The sequence below is a fragment of the Rhizophagus irregularis genome, chromosome 11, assembly GCF_026210795.1.
Source record: "Rhizophagus irregularis chromosome 11, complete sequence".
NCBI classification, from domain to species: domain Eukaryota; kingdom Fungi; phylum Glomeromycota; class Glomeromycetes; order Glomerales; family Glomeraceae; genus Rhizophagus; species Rhizophagus irregularis.
Window position 1 is genome coordinate 1,399,153 of NC_089439.1, and position 23,701 is coordinate 1,422,853.

Here is a 23,701-nt window from a genome sequence, read left to right on the forward strand (position 1 = left end):
AAAAATTATACACGTTAATTAATAAATTTTACGAATTTATCTCGTGTCGCTTATCTGTCAAAAAAAAAATGTCTTTGCCAAGTTTGTCATATTTACCATAATTTGCCATAATTCAAAATCACAGCTTCATCATCAGCTTGACATTCTTTATATTATACATACGATAATAAAAATGCTGATCATTTTATCACGTGATACCTGAGAATTTCTGTTATACACTTATAAATAAAGCGTTTAAATTTAGACTAATAAATATAAGTTGCCTAATAATGTAATGTTAATAATATTATACTAGTATATATACACTATTAATTAACTATTAAAGTATAATTACGTATAATAAATTATAATTATTATTTTGAAATAAGTTCGTTGCAGAGAATTTTAACCCGTAAATCTGTGTAATCCAAAACCAAAAACAGATCGTGTGAATTGTCACAAATCTACACCAAAAAAAAATTTTATTGTTATACGAATTTTTGATTTTTTTTAGGTAACGAATCGAATTAGATTTTTAATTACACAAAACATAAAAAAACAAAAAACCAGATCTTCCCTATTAAAAAAAAGAGAATTTTTTTTTTCTCGTGTTAGTTAATGTTTGATATTTAAAATCAAATTAAAATTAAATTTAATTAGTAATTAATTTCTTTTTCTATTCTTTTTTTTTTGCTATTTTACTTAATCTTTATTCTTTTCTTTTTTTATATATATATCGATGTAATCAAAAAAAAAAAACTTTATGTTCACCGAAAAAAAAATAGTGAAAAAAACCTGTATTCAGTTGTTTTTTTTTAAAAAAAAAAAAACTTGCTTTAGGCCACGCAAATTAATATTTTCAGTTCACGTAACATTAAAATTTAAAATTGACCCGGGGACCCGAGTTTTATTTTTTATTAATAAAAAATCTTTAATATAAGTCACGTGATTGGCTAGTTATTATTAGATAATCTGTATTTAGGGGTTTTGAAGATAAACAAATTTTTTCGCTCCAGTTTGTTACTAAAAATGCCTATTATACATGTGCGAATAAGTTACAACTCTGTAACTTTAAAAGATTGGGAAGGTTTACCAGTTGAAAAAGAGAAAAAGTTAAAAGATTTTTTTAATGATATATCAATTTCATATTTATCATCTAATTTCTGGGGAGCAGATTTTGAAGTAAAATTTAGCTCATTGATAACATTAGCTAGGGAAAAAGTTTCGCCAAACTGTATTGCTTGGGGAGCTGTGTCAATATGGAATTTTATGCAAATTTTTATCTGGTATTGCAAGAAAGAGTGATACATACTAGTAGGAACTACTATACTTTTCGTCAAAATGACAAAATACTAATTAAATTTATTTTGACAGACGTAATGTATTTTGACAGATGTAATTAATTCATAGTAATTTTATAATAAATAGTGAATTGGTCCGTTCGCCAAAATACGACATAATTAATTAGCGGAGAAGTATAGGAACTACTATTATTAATGCTTTTGATATTTTAAATGCCAATTCAAATAATCTATTTGTTCCAGAATTTAGTAATTCTCCAAGAAATGCATTAGAAAAGTTGCCTAACATGTGATAGTCCTATTGAAATTCCATATTATTCAAGTGGATTATTTAAAGAAGCACGTTGTTTTAACCGTGAGGTAGAATGTGAAGAAGAAAATAATTATGGAGAGTATTTTCCATATTGTGAAGATTGTAGTGCGTCAGTTGAAAATAAAAAAAGAAGGAGTAAAGAAAATAAATTTGTACAAGTCAAGTAGACGTAAAAATATGTAAATTACTATTCATAATAATTAATATTTAACCAATAAAATTACTTAAAATCACGTGATAAAATTTTTTACATATAAAATTTTTTGGTCAAATTTTGAAAAAGTGACCCAGATTATAAGAATATTACTGCGTACGCAGCCACCAACTGCGTTGAAGATCCCATACCCATAAGGGGGGCTGAAAAGATGCCTACCAAATGTGAGGTGGTAGAAGAAATTCATTGGTAAACTGATATGGCAGGTCATAGATGGTCTGAAATCCTTCAGAGGTGATATGTTTAGAGTTTTTCTTGGTACCTGATCGGCCCAGTTAGGGATAAAATAGGTGTCGGCAGGGCACCAACCACAAAAGTTGTATGGCAGGTGGTCAACCAATTTAAATCATACACTGGATGGGGTGGGTATATTGCTGATGAGTTGCTAAGGTGGTCAATGGGGAGTGTGTTCTGACACCCCCCTGATATGCTGCGGTTGGCCCCAAATACCAAAAAATACCTACTGAAGTAGGTGGTCCGGGGTGGGTTTAGGTGGCCCTAGTTAGGTCATCCTAAATCTCTATTAGAAGTAAGGATCTGGTCTAGTAGCTTCAGCCTTGGCTGAGGCTTTAGCAGATGACAAGCTCTATGTTAAGTTGTGTTGTTTCTTTGATCAACCATGCTTTTTTGATGGTTTTGCCAACTTCACATAAAATAAATAAATAAATGAAAATGTGACCCGGCCAGGTGAAGTGAACTGAAAATATTAGTTTGTGTGGCCTTAAAAGCATAAAAAACACAACACAAGAAATTGGAAAATTTAGAGAATAATTTTTTTTTTAGGAGTTGGCCTAATTTTTTTTTTCGGGAAGTATCAAAAAAATTCATACAGTACAGTTTAAGTACAGTTTATAAGTATACCCAAAAAAATCTTTTTAAAAAAAAAGAAAATAAAGGGAAGGGAAATTATTCAAATTTTAATCGAAAAAAGAAGGAAGTAAGAATTCGTGGTGTTTTAACTGAACTAGGGATTGGAATCGATTCTGTGATAGTCAAATTAATCAAAAATTGATTCTGAATCGATTAATCGAAAATCACATGAAAAAATCGAATTTGACGCCTAAACAATTTTTTCATTCTAGTCAATCGTTTCCATTGATATTTGGCCTAAATAAAATTTTAATTCTGGCCAGCATTAAAGCTCGGCCGGAATTAACTTTGTGTAATCTAGAAAAAAAGTTTTTGACTTTATTTTGAGTACAAGGTGGTACGTTTATTATAAATAAATACTATTAGCTATGTAGTCAAAATTTGTGTAATATTACTGCATAAAGGGCTTTGCCTAAGCGAAACTATTTCTAATGATTAAAAGTGGTCAATTTGACTTAGAAAGTGGTTGATTTGGCCCATTAAATGAAAATTCATGATTATTAGCTACTTTAAGGCCAAATTGGCCATTTTCAAGGTTAAATTTACTAGCCAGTGACAATGATGTAAATATTAAAAGAATAAAAAAAGTTTGATTCTCCGTAAAAACTATGATCATCCAAATTGTGACATGAAACTGAAAATCAAATTTTAAATCAATCTTGAGATTCGATTAATCGTGATTAGTCGATTCTATAATCGATTCTCAAAATTAGAATTGATTCCTATCCCTAAACTGAACTATAACATCAAATTGAATGGTAGTAGTAAAGTTCAGTTAGAAACACCTTTTTTAGAACAAGCCACAAGGTCATCGGGCTGGATGTGGGTCTCGCTACCGCTCCACCCACCTCGGCCTCACGGCCTCGCAGTACCTCCTTCCCCCCTACGGGGGATCAGGAATCCCCTATATCTGTCACCATCTGTCAATAACATCTGTCATATAACAATATACTAAAAAAGGATAAAATAAGGGAAAAGAGAGGAAAATACGATAGAATCAGAGGGGTATGACAGATATGACAGATATGACAGATATTTCAGAAAAAATCGGGAGAGGGTATCCCCAGAAAAAAGTTTTGATTTTACCCCCCAGATCTGTCATTCTGTCATAGTTCTGTCATATGATCAGGATTCCGTCTAATAATCTGTTGGAAGCAGTGAGATAGCAAACCAGATAAGTTAGCAGGTAAGCCCCTAGAAGGTCTATAAAGCCAGTAAGACCAACCCCGTCCCGTCCCCGTCAGAAAAAATAAGTAATTGAACAATGGGTATTGAGAATAGAGCATATCCAGATAAGTTTAGAAGACAGTACTAATCCGTCTTCCTCTTTTTTGCCTCCTTAAGGCATTTATCAATACACTGTTTACACGCATCATCAGAATCTAAGATTTTCTGTCCAAGTTTTTTGCATTGCCGATTGTAAGCCATCTGCTGTCTCTTAGCAGCGGTTTCTTTCTTTTTCTCCTTAGTCTTCTTCTTGATCACCCAGTCTATTCCAGTAAAAGTATTTTTATGCATACCACAAATTGTGCAGTCACCATGCAGCCGGTAACGCCCATTTGTAGTCATATCTTGTATTTCACTAGCCGTCTCAGTTTCCTTCTTGCACTTTAGGCAGTAAAAACGTGTCATTTTAAGATTTGAAGTCTAAAACCATTCCTTTAATTTGTCGTAATATGTCGCATTTAGAGAATTATTACAAATACTACAATCTCTCCGGAGTACCAGCACGAATTCTAAAAGGTGAGGAGCACTACAACCTATACAAAAAGCCCCTAAAGGAGAAGTCAACAGAACGTCCAAAGGTAATTGTATGGAAACCAAATGCAACACATCAGGCAGATCTTGCAGAGATGCCAGTTGACCCCAAAGGATTCCACTATTTTCTCGTAGTGGTAGAAGTTGCAGGAAAGAGAGTTGATGCAGAACCCCTAAAGGATAAGACTGCAAATAGAGTTCTAAACGGGTTTGTCAAAATCTACAGAAGAAATCGTATCAAGCCTCCAACACACCGACTGGAAACAGACTCCGGATCAGAATTCACTAACGACCAGGTACGTGATTTTTTCCTGAACAGCCTAGGGGTAATGATGAGGTTCGGAGAGCCAGGAAGGCATAAACAGCAATCTTATGCTGAAAGAGCTATCCAAGCCATCCAAGAATCCCTTCTTAAATGAATAGTAGCACAGGAGTTGAAAACTGGGGTGACATCCGTGGAATGGTCAGAAGATTTCCATAATATAGTGAATAAAGTAAATGAACTCTGGCAGAGAAATCCCCCAGACATTCCGACAGGGTCACCCAAAGTGTCAAAAAAGACGGATCTCCTCTCTGAAGGAGCACGTGTCAGAGTCAAGTTAGATGAACCTATTTCTGTACTTGGTAACAAACTTCACGGAAAATTCCGTACAGGAGACATAAGATGGAACCCAAACATTCGTGTAATCAAAACAATGATACTCTCACCTGAACAGCCTCCTACATATCTTCTTAACGGACCACATGGTCGATTAGGTGTATCCAGATGTGCATATACCCGAAAGGAATTGCAAGTAGTTCCTATTAATGAAAAGCCTCCACCTGACTCTGTGATAAGAGGACAACCTGAAAGATTTGTTCCTGAGCAGATACTTCGGCATCGCATTAGAAAAGGTCAAGACCAGTATTTGGTTAAGTGGGAGCGCTATCCAGACACTGAGGCTACTTGGGAACCTGCTGATTGGTTGAAGGAGGATGTCCCTGACTTAATTCGCAAATTTTGGGAATAAAAAAAAATAGAAGAATTAAAGGGTCTTATTTTTTATCCCCTCGATTAGCATCAGGAACTATCGGGATAAAAACATTCTTCCCATCACAGGTAAAGGCTATATGTTCACGTGATTCATGAACATTATAATTGTAACGTTTCAGACACGTTCGGCTTAACCCAATCTCCCTATGTTTGTATCCATCTAAAACTGCAAGATCCTTAGTAATAGCATAATCAGGGGTAAGTTTGATTGACACTCCCTTTACCATGCCGAATGTCCTACCTGTTCCTGAAGCACCAGATATGTTGTATGTAATACTCTTGTCGATATGCAACCCTAATTCCTCAGCAGCTTCTCTCTGAATAAACGACGTATTAGCACAAGTGTCTGCTAAACACTGAATTGCTATTCCATTAACCTCCCCATCCAGTGCTAAAAGATCTTTAGATTCTCTAAACGAGCTATGTCAATATCCATAGGATCGTCTACCCTGATATCCTCTTCTTGTTCCTCCTCAACTAGGTCCTCCGGAATCTCTGTGACTTTTCTAGCAGACAATAACTCCTCCTGAAGAATCTCACGGAGTAATTTCCTAAAGTCTGCAGACCTTAACAGGCTTAATAAGTCATTCTTAGTAACAGCTTTTGCAGGTGTAGACTTACTACCAGTAACTTTCACAGGAATCTTAACAGGGGTTGCTTTGCCTTTCAAGGGCGTACTAGAAGAGCTAACTGCTGTCTTATTTGGGGACGACTTAAGAAGTTTTGAGATACTCGAACCTACTTTTTTTTTGACCCAACACGGACCATATAGACATCACCATCTTTTTCTCTCAATTCTACCTTTTCACCAAAACTCGCAGTATCAATATCCATAGCATCATCATTAAGATCGAGGTTTCTCATTGCTCGGGCCAAATCCAGATCATCACGTCTATCTTTAGCCTTCTGAAGTTGTTTTGTAAGTATTTTAGACGTCCCACGTTTATATCCCATAATAAAATCAATAGCATTTTGATGATCATCCAAAGTCCATTCAGGAGCATCAGGGTCATCACCAACATCATGATCTACATAACCATCATCCCAATCAGGATCCTGAGGATCCTGAACAATACGTCTCTGTGGATTTGGTCGAACAGGTTTAATCTGCTGTCTATAGACTGGTGGATTACGAACTGGCCGAACCTGTAATTGTTTAAATTGCACCTGAAAATTCTTGGTAAGTTCCTCAGCTTGAGTCTTAAGTAACTCTTGTAATTGTTCTTGAGTAACCCCAGATGACTTTGATGTTAGTACGACAGGTTCCTGTTTTCCTAACGGAGGTTGAGTTACATCACTGTAATCTGCTTGAAGTCATCGATTTCTATCTTGTAACCCCAAGCACATTTCAGCCCTTCTCCGTTCTAAATTTCTCAGATGTTTAACCAAGTCATCAGGATTAAGATTACTAAACCTTTCTGCTTCAAAAATATTATCAGCCGAAAGACCTCTAAAGAACTGGTCGATGATAAGATCATCAGTTAGTTTTAGTAATTTTCCAGCTCTCTTTACAGTTCTATAAAATGCATCGACTGGCTCATTTTCCTGATAAAGACTGTTAAAACGGATACGTTTCTTTTCATCTAAAATAGTTGGAAATTGTGTTCTAAGCCAATAAAGCGCCTGGTTAGGTTTAATACCAGGAAAAACTATAGAACGATTATTATTAGCAGCAACACCAGCATCTGCAGTAGCTGGAGCAACTCTATCTGTCGGACGAGCACCAGCTCTTCCCCAAGCTTTATCTCCACCTATTAAATCATGGGTAGGAATAAATGCTGCTCTAATAGTTACTAATGCATTAGCTGCATCTGTAGCATAAACATGTGCTTCAGACCCATTTACATAGGTACCTGCATTTGGTCCTCCTGCACCTTCTGGTATTACTAATGCTACAAAAGCAGCTAAATTAGCTCCACCTCTTGAAGTGATACCAGAAAGTTCCCAATTTTTTCCTGTAATTTCTCGATCAAACCATTCAGCTGCTTCACCAGCCATGCAGCTTCTAAGTATACCCATAGCTCTTTTCCAAGACTCTGGTGGCCCTCCAGCAGCGTATGGGTTAAGATTAATAGTATCAAGATAACCCATATAAAGCCTAACAAATGTATCAATATCATCAGTAGCTTTACCCTCAAAAATCGGCAATCCTATCGCAGTGGTAGCTATATCGTCTCTAGTGGATTGTTTAATATAGGTGGAGGAGGGTTCAATTGTCTAATTCGAAACCATTGTACCTGAATTCTAAGAGCAGCTATCTGTTGGAAAAGTCTATTTCTAAGTCTCCCTAATGTCTGAATCCCAAAACGCACCCTATTATTAGCATGTGCTAGCTGTGCATTAACCTGTCCAAGTTGCGCATTAACCAATACAAGTTGTCCTCCAGTCCGAGTAGCCCTCAGCCGCCAATGATTTAAAAGGATATTACCACGATTTACAGCATTTTGAGCCTCATTACGATCCCTTACTGCTTGAGTATAATGTGCTTGTAATACATTACGTTCATGTCGTGCCTGATTACGTTCACCTATAGCCCGTCGACGAAGCTCTACCATAGTATCATAATCTCTTTGCAGGTTATGGTTTTCTTTTATGAAATTATCATTGGCAGCACGTATAATAACTAATTGACGTTCTAAATTAGTAAACGTTTCATCAAATGCATTTATCTTACCTTGTGCAAAAACTAACAAATCTTTTGTAATACCAAGTTCTTCATGTTTTGCTTTACAGCGATACATTAATATATTAATAATATGTTTGATTTGATTATTTGCCTTCTGTATCTCTGAATCAACAGTTAAACGACCCCTGGTAATCAATAAATTTGCATGAGCCTTTAGTATTCTAACTAATTCATCATCGTCTTTTTCATTGACCAAGTGTGCAGGAGGCGGTCCAGTAGGTTCTGAAGGAGTATAAACTGGAATTGGTGTTGATGTCGACATAGTATTTAAACTAAGTTAGAATAAAATTCAAATGGATCTTTATGTATACAATTTGGACGAGTACACGACCGACTCAAGACAAGGCAATGAGTTTGCTCCATCATGGCCCTTTCGATTAGCCGTAGTAGGTAGCTCAGACTCAGGTAAGACAACTATGATCATTAATTTGTTAATGGGTGACAAGAAAGCAAAGGAGGATGGTAATCGGTATGTACTATGTGATGCAGTACTTTTAGTTGGCAGATATCTTGACGAGCCGAAGTGGGCAGTTGTACATGAATTTTTCGAAGAGGAGAAAATCCCATTCACTGCAGTAACCCATAGTGAGATTCCAGAGATTGACTCCTTCGACCCTACTCAAGCTACTGTGGTAATCTTCGAGGATCTGATGGATGCACCTAAAAAAATCCAGGATCTCATCACTGGTTACTTTACACATGGACGACACAAAAATATTTCATGTATTTATGTAGCCCAAAGATTCTTTGCCATTCCTAAGGCTATTCGAGAAAACGTTAACTACATCTCACTGCATGGAGGTCATGGGAGCCTTACAGATACCAAGAGAATCATCCGCCTATATACAGAAGAATCAGAGTCATTAGCACCAGTAATTGATGATCTTACTCTGCAACGTGAATTTGTAGTGTTTGATCTTAGACGGTCCAAAAGTGATCCACTGTCCATTCGAGTAAGATGGGATACTAGTCTCAGTTCTATCACAGAGCAATCTCAGTTCAATCCTAGTTCGATCTCAGTTCAATCTCAGTTTGATCCAAGTTTGAACCCAGTTCGATCTCAGTCTGAACCCAGTTCAATCACAGTTCGATCCAAGTTTAGTCCCTATGGTCAGAAAGCTGTATTTGAAGCAAAAAAGGTGGACACTTGATTGAATTTGCTCGGGTATTTCCATCCCCTAAAGAACGTCAACATTTACTTGTACCTGGTGTCTTAGCCAAGAATGCAGATACCTGGATTAAATATGTCTTTCGGGAAGCTTATGGACTCTCTGGTAAGACCCTAGGAGCTGACTTTCAGGATTTCTTAGCAAAAGTACAGGGTAGGACTGCAAAGACTGAAACTCTGAAAACTGAGAATGTGAAGGAGTTATTCTCCCGATATGAAGCCCTGAAGTCTAGTCGCCCTCTGGATAATAAACAAATAATAGAAGGTATTGAAGTCCTTCTACAGATCTTTTCTAAGAGCCACATGGACCGTCGAGCATTACAAGTAGGGATTAATAGTATCTTGTAAGAATATCAAGTAATTCGTCTGCAGAAGCTTTAAGAATCATAGCACTTTTTTTACGGCCTTCAAAGTCAATCCTTAACATCTTAGCCTTCAACCCTATTGCTCCTAAAGCACGAGAAGCAAAGTTCTTAGTCATTGGATTACTTATATGATTTACATAGTTCTCATAGAATGTAGTGAAAGGCTCGTCAATACCATCTGGATATGTATCCCTTAGAAATTGATATAAAGCAATTTCTCCACTGTCATAACCTATGGCTATAAGCTGTTCGAGAAGCCACTTCCTAATATCTTCATATGGCTCTCCATCCATAATATTCATATCCAGTTTTTGTGTAAACAATTGTGTAAAGTCCACATTACTTCCCCGACGAATGATCTGAACTAACTTATCCCTAGCAAGTCCCAAGGCTTGTAAAGGTTCACTCTCGTCGCCAATCTTCTTTATAATCTGTCTATACAACACGCTGGATAATCCTCTATATGCTGTTTTTGGAGTGATTACTCCACAGTTTTGGCATTGGTTTATTACGATTGATGTTGACATGGCTATCTTTCTTTATGTAAAAAAGAATTATTCAAAATTAAGTAACTATTCGGAGCAGTCCTTGCACAACTTGTCCGTTAAGTCACTTGGGCTTACAGGCATGAGACATTCTCTACACAACTCAATATTAAGCTCTGCAAGTCTCGGGGTATGGTCCTCCAAAGTTCATGGACGATCGGAAGGACCGGAGGAAGGTGTCCCGTTAGTCGTATCTTGCTGTAAGATAAAATCATCATATTCATCTTGGTCAGCCTGAATAGCGGCCCTGATTTGTTGTATATCATTGAAAGTTAACCGCTGCCCATCAAGATTTTCCTCATTATAGCGTGTTTCATTGATGATTTCCTCTATAAGCGCCTCTTCTTCATAATGGACAAGGTAGTAATCCTCAACTACCTCATAGTCACTCTCAATCAGTCTATGATATGTTCTAGTACCACGTCGAACATAACGTCCTGTATCTGTATTTAAATATACAGGTTGCTCTTCAGGTGGAGGTGCAGTTTGTCTACGGACAAGCCTTCCACCAATATAATCATGGGATTCCATAACTATTCGATTAAAGGTATCTCCACCGATAATAATTGGACGTCCAGTTATAGGGTTAGCTATATAAGGGTAAGACATGTCTTTTTTTCTGTATGTGTCTACATACCTAATAGTTTTCTTCAATTTATAATAACCAAGTGACATGGTCATCAGTCCTTATCAAAAATGCAAGGATACCTGATGATAAGGTTACATGGTCATCAATCCTTGTCGAAAAAATGCAAGGATACCTGATAAATAAGTTACTGGGTTATTGGCCTAGAATGCATTCATGGAAAAACTATGGATTATATTACAGAAAATGTGAACGGAGTTCATGTCACGTGATACCCTGAACAAATGTGTAGAGTGTCACGTGATTTCATGCGGTACGTAGATCATTTCCTTTTTGGGCGATACCCGTTCCACAAAAAATCGATTTTGGTAAAAATGCGTTTGGAATCTTGTGTAACATAAATTTCCTTTTTCGGTAATTCGGGATTACGCGGTAATGCCGGCCGGATCTAAAAAATATGACTCTGCAGGGTAATTCCTACGAAAGTCAAGTACAAAATGCTTACTCCTGTTGAGTCCATTCATACCACTCCCCAAGGATCGCCTCCCCATCTATGTTCACTTAATGCATGCTCTATGGTTTCCCTCTCTTGGGGGTCCACGACCATCCCATTCCTAAGCATTTTCTCCATAATATAAAGCTGATCCTCGGTGAGGCGGTCTATCCATCTTTTATAGAAGTCGTTTACATCTTCAAATGTTATCCAGTCAACATTCCCTTTTTCGAATGGCTTTCCAAGAGCTCGGACATACCCGATCGTAGTGGCATAATTTTTCCACCTCTTATATGCCTCTTGACGAACTTCCTGCCACCACACTCTATCTACCTTACTCACTGCAATAAGGTCAGTATCCGGGATCTTTGCGACAATGCGTTTGACTATTTCTACTGGTAATCGGTCCAACATGATGTTATATTACTTATACTATAGCTATCTTCAATTACTGTATGCCTATTACACATGGATAAATAGACTAAATTCGTACAGGATCGTAGGACCACAGGAGCCGCTTATGCAAGAAGTTCTGTTAAGGTTTTCTCAGCCTCATTTTTAGTAATAGCTCGCTTTGGGGGACCGGTTGATGAGTCCTTAGTCACATTATAATACAATTCGAAGAGGACCTCAAGCTTATCTAGGAGAGCTTGTTTATTGTTGTATGATTCACGGATTTTTGCTATCTTAGCAGTATATGCCGCATTATCTGGGAAGAGTTTTCTGGCCACGAACTTCACATATGATACAGGAGAATTTGCCATCTGGATTCGCTTGATATACTTCACATGATCCTGGACAAGGTAGCTGGTTTTGCTAAACCCAGATACTAATGCGACTACTATAGTGTCTTTCAATGCACGGATAATCTTGAGGACAGTTTCATCAGAGACAATGGTGAACTGATTGTGTGATGCATCATAAATAACTTTATCACTAATGCTGTTAGTGCTGTTAATAATGCTTGCTAATTCGGTATATGTTGACATGATTCCTTATACTTTTTTGTACTTTGTAATAAATAGGAATCTTCAAATTGACTTTACATTCAAGCAAGAAAAAATATATATACCTACTGTAAATCCAACCGCATTCTTGGCAATCATGTCCAGATAACCTTGTTTGCATTTTTCACATGGCAGTATCCTGCAGTTTCAAACTTGAGAGCTTTCAATGCTTTGGATGCATTTTCTGGACAAGTGATAAGTGTAGGACTACTCGGCTGTTCCTCTAGAATAAATCCATCTGTATGGATGCGTCGTACTTTATCCTTATATGGTTCTAATAACTCTGAAGTCGTCTTCCGTCCATGTGCTAATAAGAATGGAGCGATCCTAGGATACTCACCCTTGAAGGGACTACCTGGGTTTGTAAACTGAAATCGCCACTGGTCAGATCCTACTGGTACGATGGAGTCAAGTGTGTGGCCTTCTGGAAACTTGAATGGATCTGTTTGATCTGTGGTGAGTGTCTTGTAATTGCGTTTCCTCTGGCAGAGTGCTCCCCATAGTGTATTGAGAACTCTTTTTGCAACACGACCGGCCACGCCACCCTGGTTCTTTATATTGAAGAGAAAGTAGACATACTCACCAAATATTACAGTCCCAGGAATTCTTGCTTCTCTGTCATATATCAAGGCATTTGGCTTTCCATCCTGGATTAACTGTATATCGAGTCCAAGTTTCTTTGCTCGTTGTAAGTCAATGAATGTATAGACTCCCCTCTTATTCTGTCAGAAGAGAATGTCATTACCACTTACCTTGCCCTTGGGCGCTCCCTAGGAGCTAGCACGAAATAATCCATACAAGGCATAACCTCTATGGTCTACAAAGTCTTTGAGTATTTGAAACTTACCTTGTCGGATTGGAAAGTTTGCATTTGATTGCTGAATACTTGGATACAAACTTGTCACGTCGTATTGCCTTCCATAGCCCTTCCATTCATTGTCTGCCCAGATAAGACCTCCCATCATTGCATCACTTATCCACTCTGCTTCGACTGGGTCAAGAGGATCATTGGCTGGAACCCCTACACTAAACCGTTCAAAAAGCCAGAGTGCAGTTCTCTTGTACGACCAGTTGTGGTAAGATAAGTCGATTCCTAGACCGAACTTCTTTGTAGCCTGTAGGAAGGAATCCCGCTCTTCATGGATCCTCTGGTATGTTTCCTCAAGTGTTTCATATATTCCAGTTTTACAATTCTTCTCGATAGGGATGAAGGAGTAACTATCAGAGTTCTTACCTTTCTGAAACTGTCCAACTGTAAGAGACTTAACTGTCTTACCATTGTATATTGTTACTACATTATTAACCCCATCTTCACGATAAACAAAGGGAGACTTTTGTTTTCTATCTAATTTGCTAGGGTGGAGTCTTCCGGGATTCAGTGCAAGAGAGTAGTGGCCTTCAGACAGGATAAGTGTTGCACGTCTGTCAGATTTGCTCTTGGAAATTCGAGTGGAATCCCCTACAATATTAAGTGCAAGGCTTCCTGCAAGTTGTTCAACCTTATCCATATATGAGACTGGAACTGGAGCATCACGATTGAGACCTAATGCCTTTTTGATATACTCGGGCTTTTCGATTGACTTTGGCATTTTAGAGAATGTGCCGTAGATATATTTCAGGCATTCATACAGGCAATCATTTAGCTCCCCGTTGCAACCCCCTGCAACCGGTGGGGCATCTCTTACATAAATTATGAATCGTTCAAAATAATCAGGGTCTGCGTCATCCGGTAGTTGTGCTTCGTCGTAGTGGTCCAAGAGTGAGAAGAGGCTGGCTGGTTGGTTTCCTGATGTCCATCCACCGGGTTTCCAGTTTTCATAGGGGAGCAGAATCTGAAATTTATGTGTCGGATACCGGGATTGGAGTCGCTGTCCAAGTCTTGCTATTGCTCCTCTGGAAAATCTTGCGCCTGAATACTGTAATTCTTTGATATCCGGTCTTGTAGGTAAAGCACGGACAATCTCTGAATAAACCATTTGATGTATTTATGAATTGTGTTCAGTTGTAATATAGGTTTTTTTATACAAAAAATATAAGATAACTAAGAAGTGCTTATCTTATTAAAAGGAGTCAATCTTGCTGCATACACGATCAAGATCCTCTTCATCCCAGTCGTCGACAATTCCATTGGCGGCTTCCCATTCACGTTCCATATCAGTTTTTGGACGTTCCTCTGGGATTTCTCGTGCTTTACCCTTATTCATCTTCATAGTTTCATAACCAGAGGTGGTAGGGATAATCTCGGCATCACGATCCTCCTTGTATACTCTTATTAGATCTGCAAGTTCTTTACGGCTAGGTGTTTTAGGTAAGTTCCCATTATATTCGATCCAGTCCTTGAAGCGGTCTACTACCTCCCTAAGGTAATACTGGTACTCGTTCTCAATACGTGTTGTGGGACATTCCTCTACTTCAAACGCGAGTATTTCCCAGTCATAGTCGTCTGACACGTCTTGGTACTTAGCCCATAAATCCTTACCTGTATTGTAGAGATCATTGAAGACCTGGTCCTTTGAATTCTTGACCCATGGCTTACGATCCTATCGGTGCCTTTTATGCCAAGCCCAGTGTGCTCGAGTACCTTCCTTTGGTTCAGAGTTTCAGTCAACTTCTAGTTCTGTGTCGGGTTCTGGGATAGGTTGCTCTTTGAGAGTCAGTTCTACTACGGGTTCTGTAGAAGATTTGGAATCTGTGAGAGATTCGGATTTTGCAGAAGATTCTGCAGGAGACTCGGATTGTTGCTCAGGAACTTGGTCTGCAGTTGTAGGATCTGAGTCAGATAGCAAGTCATCATCAGCTTCAAATGCAGGTTCCTCAGCAGGCGGCTCATTTTCTTGATCAGGTTCCTCATCAGATAGATAACAATCTGAGAAACTGTCTATAATTTCATCAGTATCTGACTCTATGGAAGCTGGAGATTCCTCAGGAATAGGATCCTCTTTGATGACAGGTGCAGGTTTTACCTTCAAGCAATAAGGCTTAGGTGGTACTGGTGGAGGAGCCTTTTTGGCAACTAGTTGCTCTTCAGTAGGTTTTTCTTCAACAGGTTTCTCAACAACTAACTCCACTTTCTCTTGATCTACTTGCGATTTACTAGCTGGATTATATATATTTGCCAAGAACTTCTCCAAGGCATTTGGATCAGATGTGGGCTTCTCAGGAGTTTCTATATCTATTCCTTCTATATTGATTTCATCTGTTTCATGGATCCATTTTTTGCCGAGGTATTTCTTGTAAAGATCCTCCCTGGATATGCTATATACTTGGGTTAACTTTTTATTTATATAAGTCCGATTACTATTTATACTCAACTCATTTGATAGGATTCTAGAAGCGTTTATCTTTGATAATGGTAAGATGCAATGAGTTTCACAGTATGAAGTATATACCCTATAAAATTCTTGAACAGGTAGGTCGGTTATATGATTTTTTACTATGAGGTAAGTGTCCTTTATGAATTGAAATAGGGGTGGAAGAGTCGATATGATGTGATCCTGCTTAGATGTTGTCATAGGTGGTGGATTCCCATTGAAGTCTGGGTAAGCGTCTGCAATGGCTCTCAAGTAAGCATAGAATGCCTCACTGGCGCCTGGGTATTTCATAGCGTCACTAAGTTTCTTAAAGTAGTTAAGGTCTCCCTTGCGGGATGGTGACACATCCAAGAACACTGTGCGCCTATCATCATTCTCCACTCTGAGAGCATTTTCATTAGTGAGTACAATGGTGGATATAAAGTTTTTGTAATGTGTTGGCGTCTTGTATTTTTCATGGATTTCCATTATATTGCCTGTTACCTTATCCTTCAACGATCAATACAGATTATTCCACTGGCTTTTTTCTGTAGGCATTTCCTCGAGGAGGAGAAGAACCTTACCCTGTAATTGCCCATTGAAACTTCCAAGAATCGTTTAAGGATCGCTGGTCTTATAAACAAGTTGAGTACCTAAAACACTACGTTGAATGAAATCTGTTATAATACTCTTACCCCAACCCTGTCCAGATTTCAGGTAGAGAATCGAATACATTTTCCTTCCAGCTGCCACACCGGCCAACCACTTTATGATATACTCAGTAAGATTCCAATCGCCTGAACACCAGATATCCTGAATGTGGGAGAAGATAAATTTAACCGCGAGGTGGGTTGTAGATTCAAAAGTGGATATCGGACGCAGGATATGGAGGAATCCTGGAAAGATATTGAGATAAAGTTGGCCACCTAGTTTAAAGATACGGGATTTTTGAGGGTCACAGGTAGCTACACATACAGTACTATATTCGATCATAAACCATTTGTTGATATTAAATTCAACCTTTTGTGAAGGACCCTGTTCAGATTGTGTGTAAAAGACTTTGGTAATTGGACGGATAAGTTTATTAATATTTTTATCAGGGATGTGCTCGAGGTTTTTGATTTCTGATCGCCACATGAAGACTCCATGTGGGTTGGAGCAGGGATAAAGTAACTGCAAAGATAACCTTTAGCTTGATTGAGATCCCTCATATTCTTTGCAGCGTTAATGAGCCGTTTAAGCTCATCAATACTAAAAGCCTTCTTCTGTTCACCGAACTTGGGGATAACTTGACCTTGAATGCTAGTTTGGGCAGTCATTTTTTGTTCTATCAAATCGAGTACTAATTTATAGTTACCTAATCTTCAATTGCCGAATATTTTTCCAAAGATCTGCACTCCTACCAATTTACCCTCCTGTAGTCCTATGGTTCTGCAATTCTGCGGTCCTCCGGTTATATCTGGTTATCTTCTAGGGGTAAAAAAAAAACTATAAACCACGAACCTTTACGACTGCTCTAAATTTTCCCTTCCCCTTTTTCAAACTACATATATCTGAAATCCAAACCGCTCAAGAGCTCCTTTTACTATAGTTAGCTTTTTCTAGTGTCCGTTAACTCTTTACAAGCCTTTTGATATGCCTTCCATTCAAGTTTACGGAGGATACCCTCCTCCTCCAATTATTGGCCAAGAGCATCATTTGCTTTTTCCTTCTTTTCTACTGCCCTGTCGTATGCCTCCTCGGCTTTTTTATGCCGCTTCCAGAGTACTCGTTCAGCTTCAACTCTCCAGATTGGGCTGACTTCTAGAAGATGTGGCCCGAAATTGCTACTTGAAATGTGTTCCAGGATATGGCCTACAAGTTCGGGGATTACTGATACTGCGTGCGGGGTATACATGTTATCTGTCCTTATAGGTTACTTATGGTATACCCATTGTTCAATTACTTATTTTTTCTGATGGGAGCGGGACGGGGTTGGTCTTACTGGCTTTATAGACCTTCTAGGGGCTTACCTGCTAACTTATCTGGTTTGCTATCTTACTGCTTCCAACAGATTATTAGACGGAATCCTGATCATATGACAGAACTATGACAGAATGACAGATCTGGGGGTAAAATCAAAACTTTTTTCTGGGGATACCCTCTCCCGATTTTTTCTGAAATATCTGTCATATCTGTCATATCTGTCATACCCCTCTGATTCTATCGTATTTTCCTCTCTTTTCCCTTATTTTATCCTTTTTTAGTATATTGTTATATGACAGATGTTATTGACAGATGGTGACAGATATAGGGGATTCCTGATCTCCCGTAGGGGGGAAGGAGGTACTGCGAGGCCGTGAGGCCGAGGTGGGTGGAGCAGTAGCGAGACCCACATCCAGCCCGATGACACAAGCAATATCACTAATGCTATTATGTGGTGTAGCTGATGTAATTTGTGGATTTGCCCAGGGCGTAGTAATTGGTAGAGTATATCCTCTTTGAGCATTCCATCGGTGTAGGTTTACTTACATAAAAAGGAGGTCTCCTGGGAGTAGGATTAATAATAACAGGATCTTTATATGAAATTGGGATCTTTCTGTATCAGCATCCGTTAAACTGCCACTGGAACAAGATGTAACAGGACTTGGAGGATGAACAGGTTTCTCATTTTCTTTACGATTACATTTTAATTGACAAGACTGTACATGTCTTGGTAAATGTCCATGTTGATTGAAGCTCTTCGTACATTTATTAATTGGACAATTAAAAGGTTTTTGCCATGAAAAATTAGGATGTGAAATTGTTGATTTGATAAGAATATTTCAGTAGTGTTCCGAAAGGGTCAGGTCAAACTAGCCCATAACCTGCATGAACTCGACCTGACCTGTTAAGTCGGGTTATACCTTTACTTTGACCCAGTGACCCGAATCTTTTTAAACTAAAAATTTCAATTTTTTTATATTAAATACAACTTGATGGGTTCTGAGTCAGACCACAATCGGGACTTTTACACTCAGGTCGAGTTCAAATACACCTCAAAACCTGACCCGACTCTACCCCTTCAAAACACTAAATATATGTTGTAATTGCACAGGACGATGGGGATAATGAATTATTTTCCCTTTTAAACGCGTTATCATGAGTTCTTATATGTCTTGTCAATTTGTCAGACCAGGAAAATCTTTTGGAACATTTGTTTCAAGTACATTTATAGGGTTTTTCTTCAGTGTGAGTTCAGATATGTCATTTTAAATGTTTCAGTCTGTTGAATTCACGAGTACAAACTTGACATTTATGAGTTTTAGGATTTCGGGATTTTGTTCCTTGAGACCTATTATTTTGATCACTTACTTTTGACATGATTCTTTCATCTGTTGGACCATTTATTAAATTAGCGAGGTCATTAGACATTATGTAAAAAGAAGATTTTAGGAAAGTAACGGGTTGGAAAGAATTCAATGTAAAAAAAAGAGGGTGAATAATTACTCAGAGTTAAGATGTTTTTTTAAAATTTGGAAGATAATATATAAAAAAAATTTTTTTTTTATATTTCATACTGTAACTTAAATGTGTTATCTTATCTTGAAAACAATTAGTTTATATATTATATATTATGCCTTATATATTAATATATGTGTGTATTGTTATTGTAGATAAAAGCTTCACCCTATAAAAAAAGTTGATCCGTTTTTTATATCCATCTTTTTTTCATAAAAGGCTCATATTTCCAGAATTAATAATCTTATATCATGGAATTTATCAAATTATTTGCATTTTCCATGAATAGATCCATGAAAGGCAGATAAAATTTTTTATAGGGTCATTGAGTAGTATGAAAACCCCAATTCTGGCTCACCTACTTATCTCATAATCTAAACCGTTTATTAATATTTTCACCTACTTATATGCTACATATTTTATAACCTAAATCACCTTTTTTATATTTTTACCTACTTATCTCATAATCTAAACCGTTTATTAATATTTTCACCTATTTATATCCTACTTATTTCATAATCTAAATCATTTATTAATATTTTCACCTACTTACCCCCAACCGAACAAGAAATAGGATTTCAAAGCCAACAGAGCCAAAAAAGGTAAGGAAATATTAACCCATCCAGGAAACCAGCCATGGAGTCAATAGAGCGGAATAGCAAGGCAAGCAATTTCCCTTATACCGAGAAAAAATGTAATTGAATAAAAGATTCATATATAAAAGGTTTACAAGATGTCACAATACAGACCATCACTAATAAGACGTATACTAGGTCAGTTTGAACTCAACATAGAAGAATGGGTAAAGGAAATAATGTGGTATTTAGATATAGCATATTTAAAAGCTTTAGATTCCGAATTTAGCAAAGAAAGTATGTTAGTATCTGGATTAGAAGAGCTAGTAGAAATATTTGATGAGATGTTAGAAGGTGATGATATATGGATACATCCATCACTTTTATCACGAATAAGATATTCTATTCTACCAGATGAGATGGCAATATATGAAAGATTTTCAGATATCATTAAGAACTTCTCAGAGGATAAAGAATTAGCATATGCATTATTAGACTTAGTAGAAATATTATCAAAAAAGAAACCTACAACATTCAACATTATAGATTACAATATACAAAGAATATTCACGAATCCTAATGATGAATATAGAAATGAATTCAGCATCTACCATATTAAAGGAGATGAAGATATGGACGAAGACACAGATGAAGACACAGATGGAGACATAAATGAAGAAGAGCAGAATGAATTCAATGAATACTACCAAAATCTTGCACCAACCACTGAGAGTCAGCTGGATAGGCTAAAAAATGAGTTGGCTATAACTCTATGTGACGAATGTCTTATGCCAACAAGAAGTCATGAATGCGATTGCTGGATTTTACAAATAGAGGATTTCTAGTTTTCAGTGAAACCATTTTTTTACCTCTCGCAATCTGGAATAGGTGCATCACAAATAAAATCTCCAAAATCATATGGATTAGAAAACAACTTCTGTAAGAACTTATAAACCATATCAGCATCCAATTCAGTCTTAGTGCCAAATATATTAACCTTACCAGATTTAGGCCAGATATGTACCCGAATCTTTGAAGTAAAGATTATAGCAATTTTAGAATGAATATCACCTACATCATTCTTAATATACTTTATCGGAAAGGGAAGAATCTCACGAATACCATCTATAGATTCTAAAGCATATGCTAAGGTAGAAAGATTAATAAACTTATCACCTCCAATATTAATCACAAATTTATAATTGCGCAGGAGAGCCTTATTTTCACCCACAAGTTCTACAGAAGAAAACTCAGGTAGGGAACATTCAGAAAGGTAACGTAAGAAGATAGCAACAGGATCAAAAGACCCGAAAACTTGTATACTACCAGATTTAGAAAAATAACGAATAGTATGTACAGTATCAGCTAAGATGATAACAAACTCAATGCATGCATTAAAAGTGCTACCATCTCCTGTACGTCGCCGTCTATTTAATGGATTGTCAGGTGTACTTCGTCTGCATCGCCTCTCACCTTTTGGTTTAGACAAGTACTATTCATAACCCTCAAAAGCTTTATGAATAAAGTTGCTATTAATGGCAATAACATCCTTAGTAGGTTCAAGCTTATGACCAAGCACGGTGTAATCAAGCCCTTCAACATTGATCTTAAATTCAGTAACAGTAAGAGATGGTGTAAGTTCACTAAAAGTAAGCATGTCTGGTTTTTTCTATTGATAGAAAAGAAATGTTCAAATTATTTTATCCTAAGAAAAAATCTAATTAAATAAAACTTCTCTATCAATATCTCATATGAGATACCATGACAAACAATAGCTTACCTTTCGAACTTTTAGAAAAGATATTCAAAACTTCATATGAAGGTACTTACTCCCGTTGGCATATGCTTTGCAATTATGCATTAGTGTGTCGAAAATGGGCTGTAGTAGCAAACTCTCTCCTATGGGGTGAAGTAGACCTTTATAACCGCTATAATATGAAGGAGTTCCAAATGTATAAACATCTTACAAAACCAGGAACAGTATGTGGAAAATATATCAGAAAGCTTAATATGGATGGGGTAAAATTATGGCCCATTTGTATTGTAAAAATGCTACAAGCTTGTCCCAATATCCAGGAACTTAGCATAATAGATTATCAATACTATGGTGGAAAAGGTGACGTTAGAGATTTGCTAAGTGAAATCCTGCATATATTACCAAACCTTCAAAAGCTAGATATCAGATGTAGTCGATATTTTAAAAATAGAAATGCCATTGAAAAACTCATAGAAACCCGTAAAGACCTAGAAATCAGAGTAACATGGCAAATGTAATATTTGTAAAGGCTAATCACTGCCAAAAAATTTGGGCACTGCCCTGTTACTGCCCGTCACTGCCGAAAAAATTTGGGCACTACCCTGTTACTGCCCGTCACTGCCGAAAAAATTTGGGCACTGCCCTGTCACTGCCTGGTACTGCCCATCATTGCCGCAGAAGTTTGGGAAACACATGGATTTTTCCTAGCAAGATGACGCTTTAACTTAGAGGGAAAGTCAAAACTTGCTCCACATAGATGACAGGTTAATCTTCCTCGAGAGTGTGAATTTTTTTTAAGTCGATAGTATCCATCTGCAAGGAAGTCACGTTAGTTTTCCGTTTATGTAGAGAAATTGGAATGGTAATTTTTTTACGTGATGATAGAGGGATGGTCAGTTGCCGATTTTAGAAATCTAGAATGACATTAGCACGATCAATCCAAGGTACACCTAGCAATAAAAAGTCCTTATCACTCTTAACAACCATGAAGTCATCTTCAATTTTTTTAGAGTTCTCCCCATCATATACAAGAATACCAAGACCATATACTGTCCCAATAGTATCAGATTTTGTTGCAACACCACTAAGATCAGGAGCATTACTTCTATCAACATCAAGATTTAGGCGCTTTACAATATTGTTAGATATCAGAGAACTATCAGAACCAGTATCGAAAATTGTCGTAGGAATAACTAAAGATTTTTCACTCTCAGGTGCGACTACTTTGGTCTTAATAGTGACTACATCACTAGCAGACTTGCAGTTAACAATTCCAATACCTGCTATAGAAGACCATAAGTCATTATTACATATAACATCATCATTTTTACGGATTAAATTTGCAGCCATACTATTAGTTACAACCGAAATCATAGGATAAAGGATAGATGTGAAAAGGTCCTTAACATTATCCCAAACTTTTTCACGTGTTTTTATCGAGGGTTCTCCTTTAAGCTGACTGAGTACTAGTTCTTTATAATTAATGAATTCAGCATTCAGAGCATTGTAAGCAGATATAACAGTCTCTTTTGGTACAGCATTAACGAAGGATTGAACCAGAAGCTTTAAGAGTTGTATAAAAACCTCAAAGATAATACGCTGCCTTTCAAGTTGTGATTTTTTCTTATCAGTAGGCTTTTTATCTACACGTTTCCTTTCTGTAGGCTTTTTTTTTTAATCCATAGCAGGCATGTCCAGAGTCTGAATCACTATCAGAGGAGTCAGAGGAGTCAGAGGCGTCAGAAGAGTTAGAGGAATCAGAGGAGTCATGTGCATAATTTGTTTTCCTCTTTCCCTTCTTAGATTTTGGACAGGAACTCTTAGTATGACCAGATTTTCCACAACTTGAGCATTTCTTTGATTTCTTTGGTTTGCGTGTACCTGAACTTATACCAAATACCTGATTACCACGGTAAATATGGTCAGATGGTAAATTTTTATTAAGTTCTGTATCAATAAATATTTCAAGATCACTAAGGGTTACTTTACTTATATCGATATCTCTTGGAAGACCTAATTTATATGCTAAAGCAAGTAATCTCTGAAATGATGTATCATTTTGAGGACTTGAAAATGGACTAGAAGATGGTACTGGTACTGCAGATGGTCTAGCCGTAGTCATAGGAATTTTAGAATTTATAAGATTCTCAATATCCGCTAAAGTTGGACCCTGATATGTAACTATAGGAGTAGGTGGCATATCTGTCCTGTATTTCTCAACTTCTTCCAATTTATTCAGAATAGATGCAACTGAATTTTCTAAACCAATACGTCGCGCATCC

At 37.2% G+C, this 23,701-nt stretch overlaps 8 protein-coding genes across 8 annotated transcripts; 2 read left to right on the plus strand and 6 right to left on the minus strand.

The window, feature by feature from the left end:
* Positions 1–1,008: 1,008 nt before the first annotated feature.
* Positions 1,009–1,284, plus strand: OCT59_002840 (uncharacterized protein; the record flags this gene model as incomplete). Its single annotated transcript, XM_025327536.2, has 1 exon — positions 1,009–1,284. The coding sequence occupies one exon, from the start codon at positions 1,009–1,011 to the stop codon at positions 1,282–1,284; it is 276 nt and encodes a 91-aa protein (XP_025170807.2).
* Positions 1,285–11,338: 10,054 nt separating this feature from the next.
* On the minus strand, positions 11,339–11,725 carry OCT59_002841 (uncharacterized protein; the record flags this gene model as incomplete). The annotated part of the gene is made up of 1 exon (XM_066145216.1): positions 11,339–11,725. The coding sequence occupies one exon, from the start codon at positions 11,723–11,725 to the stop codon at positions 11,339–11,341; it is 387 nt and encodes a 128-aa protein (XP_065995959.1).
* A 104-nt stretch (positions 11,726–11,829) lies between these two features.
* On the minus strand, positions 11,830–12,300 carry OCT59_002842 (uncharacterized protein; the record flags this gene model as incomplete). Its single annotated transcript, XM_066145217.1, has 1 exon — positions 11,830–12,300. The coding sequence occupies one exon, from the start codon at positions 12,298–12,300 to the stop codon at positions 11,830–11,832; it is 471 nt and encodes a 156-aa protein (XP_065995960.1).
* Positions 12,301–12,413: 113 nt separating this feature from the next.
* Positions 12,414–14,294, minus strand: OCT59_002843 (uncharacterized protein; the record flags this gene model as incomplete). Its single annotated transcript, XM_066145218.1, has 3 exons — positions 12,414–12,933; positions 13,071–13,095; positions 13,166–14,294. The coding sequence occupies 3 exons, from the start codon at positions 14,292–14,294 to the stop codon at positions 12,414–12,416; spliced, it is 1,674 nt and encodes a 557-aa protein (XP_065995961.1).
* Positions 14,295–14,378: 84 nt separating this feature from the next.
* OCT59_002844 (uncharacterized protein) lies at positions 14,379–16,097 on the minus strand (the record flags this gene model as incomplete). The annotated part of the gene is made up of 2 exons (XM_066145219.1): positions 14,379–14,858; positions 14,928–16,097. 2 exons carry the CDS (start codon positions 16,095–16,097, stop codon positions 14,379–14,381), a joined length of 1,650 nt encoding a protein of 549 aa, XP_065995962.1.
* A 129-nt stretch (positions 16,098–16,226) lies between these two features.
* OCT59_002845 (uncharacterized protein) lies at positions 16,227–16,927 on the minus strand (the record flags this gene model as incomplete). The annotated part of the gene is made up of 2 exons (XM_066145220.1): positions 16,227–16,666; positions 16,795–16,927. 2 exons carry the CDS (start codon positions 16,925–16,927, stop codon positions 16,227–16,229), a joined length of 573 nt encoding a protein of 190 aa, XP_065995963.1.
* A 359-nt stretch (positions 16,928–17,286) lies between these two features.
* Positions 17,287–17,505, minus strand: OCT59_002846 (uncharacterized protein; the record flags this gene model as incomplete). The annotated part of the gene is made up of 1 exon (XM_066145221.1): positions 17,287–17,505. The coding sequence occupies one exon, from the start codon at positions 17,503–17,505 to the stop codon at positions 17,287–17,289; it is 219 nt and encodes a 72-aa protein (XP_065995964.1).
* A 2,316-nt stretch (positions 17,506–19,821) lies between these two features.
* Positions 19,822–20,508, plus strand: OCT59_002847 (uncharacterized protein; the record flags this gene model as incomplete). Its single annotated transcript, XM_066145222.1, has 1 exon — positions 19,822–20,508. The coding sequence occupies one exon, from the start codon at positions 19,822–19,824 to the stop codon at positions 20,506–20,508; it is 687 nt and encodes a 228-aa protein (XP_065995965.1).
* Between the last annotated feature and the right edge of the window lie 3,193 nt (positions 20,509–23,701).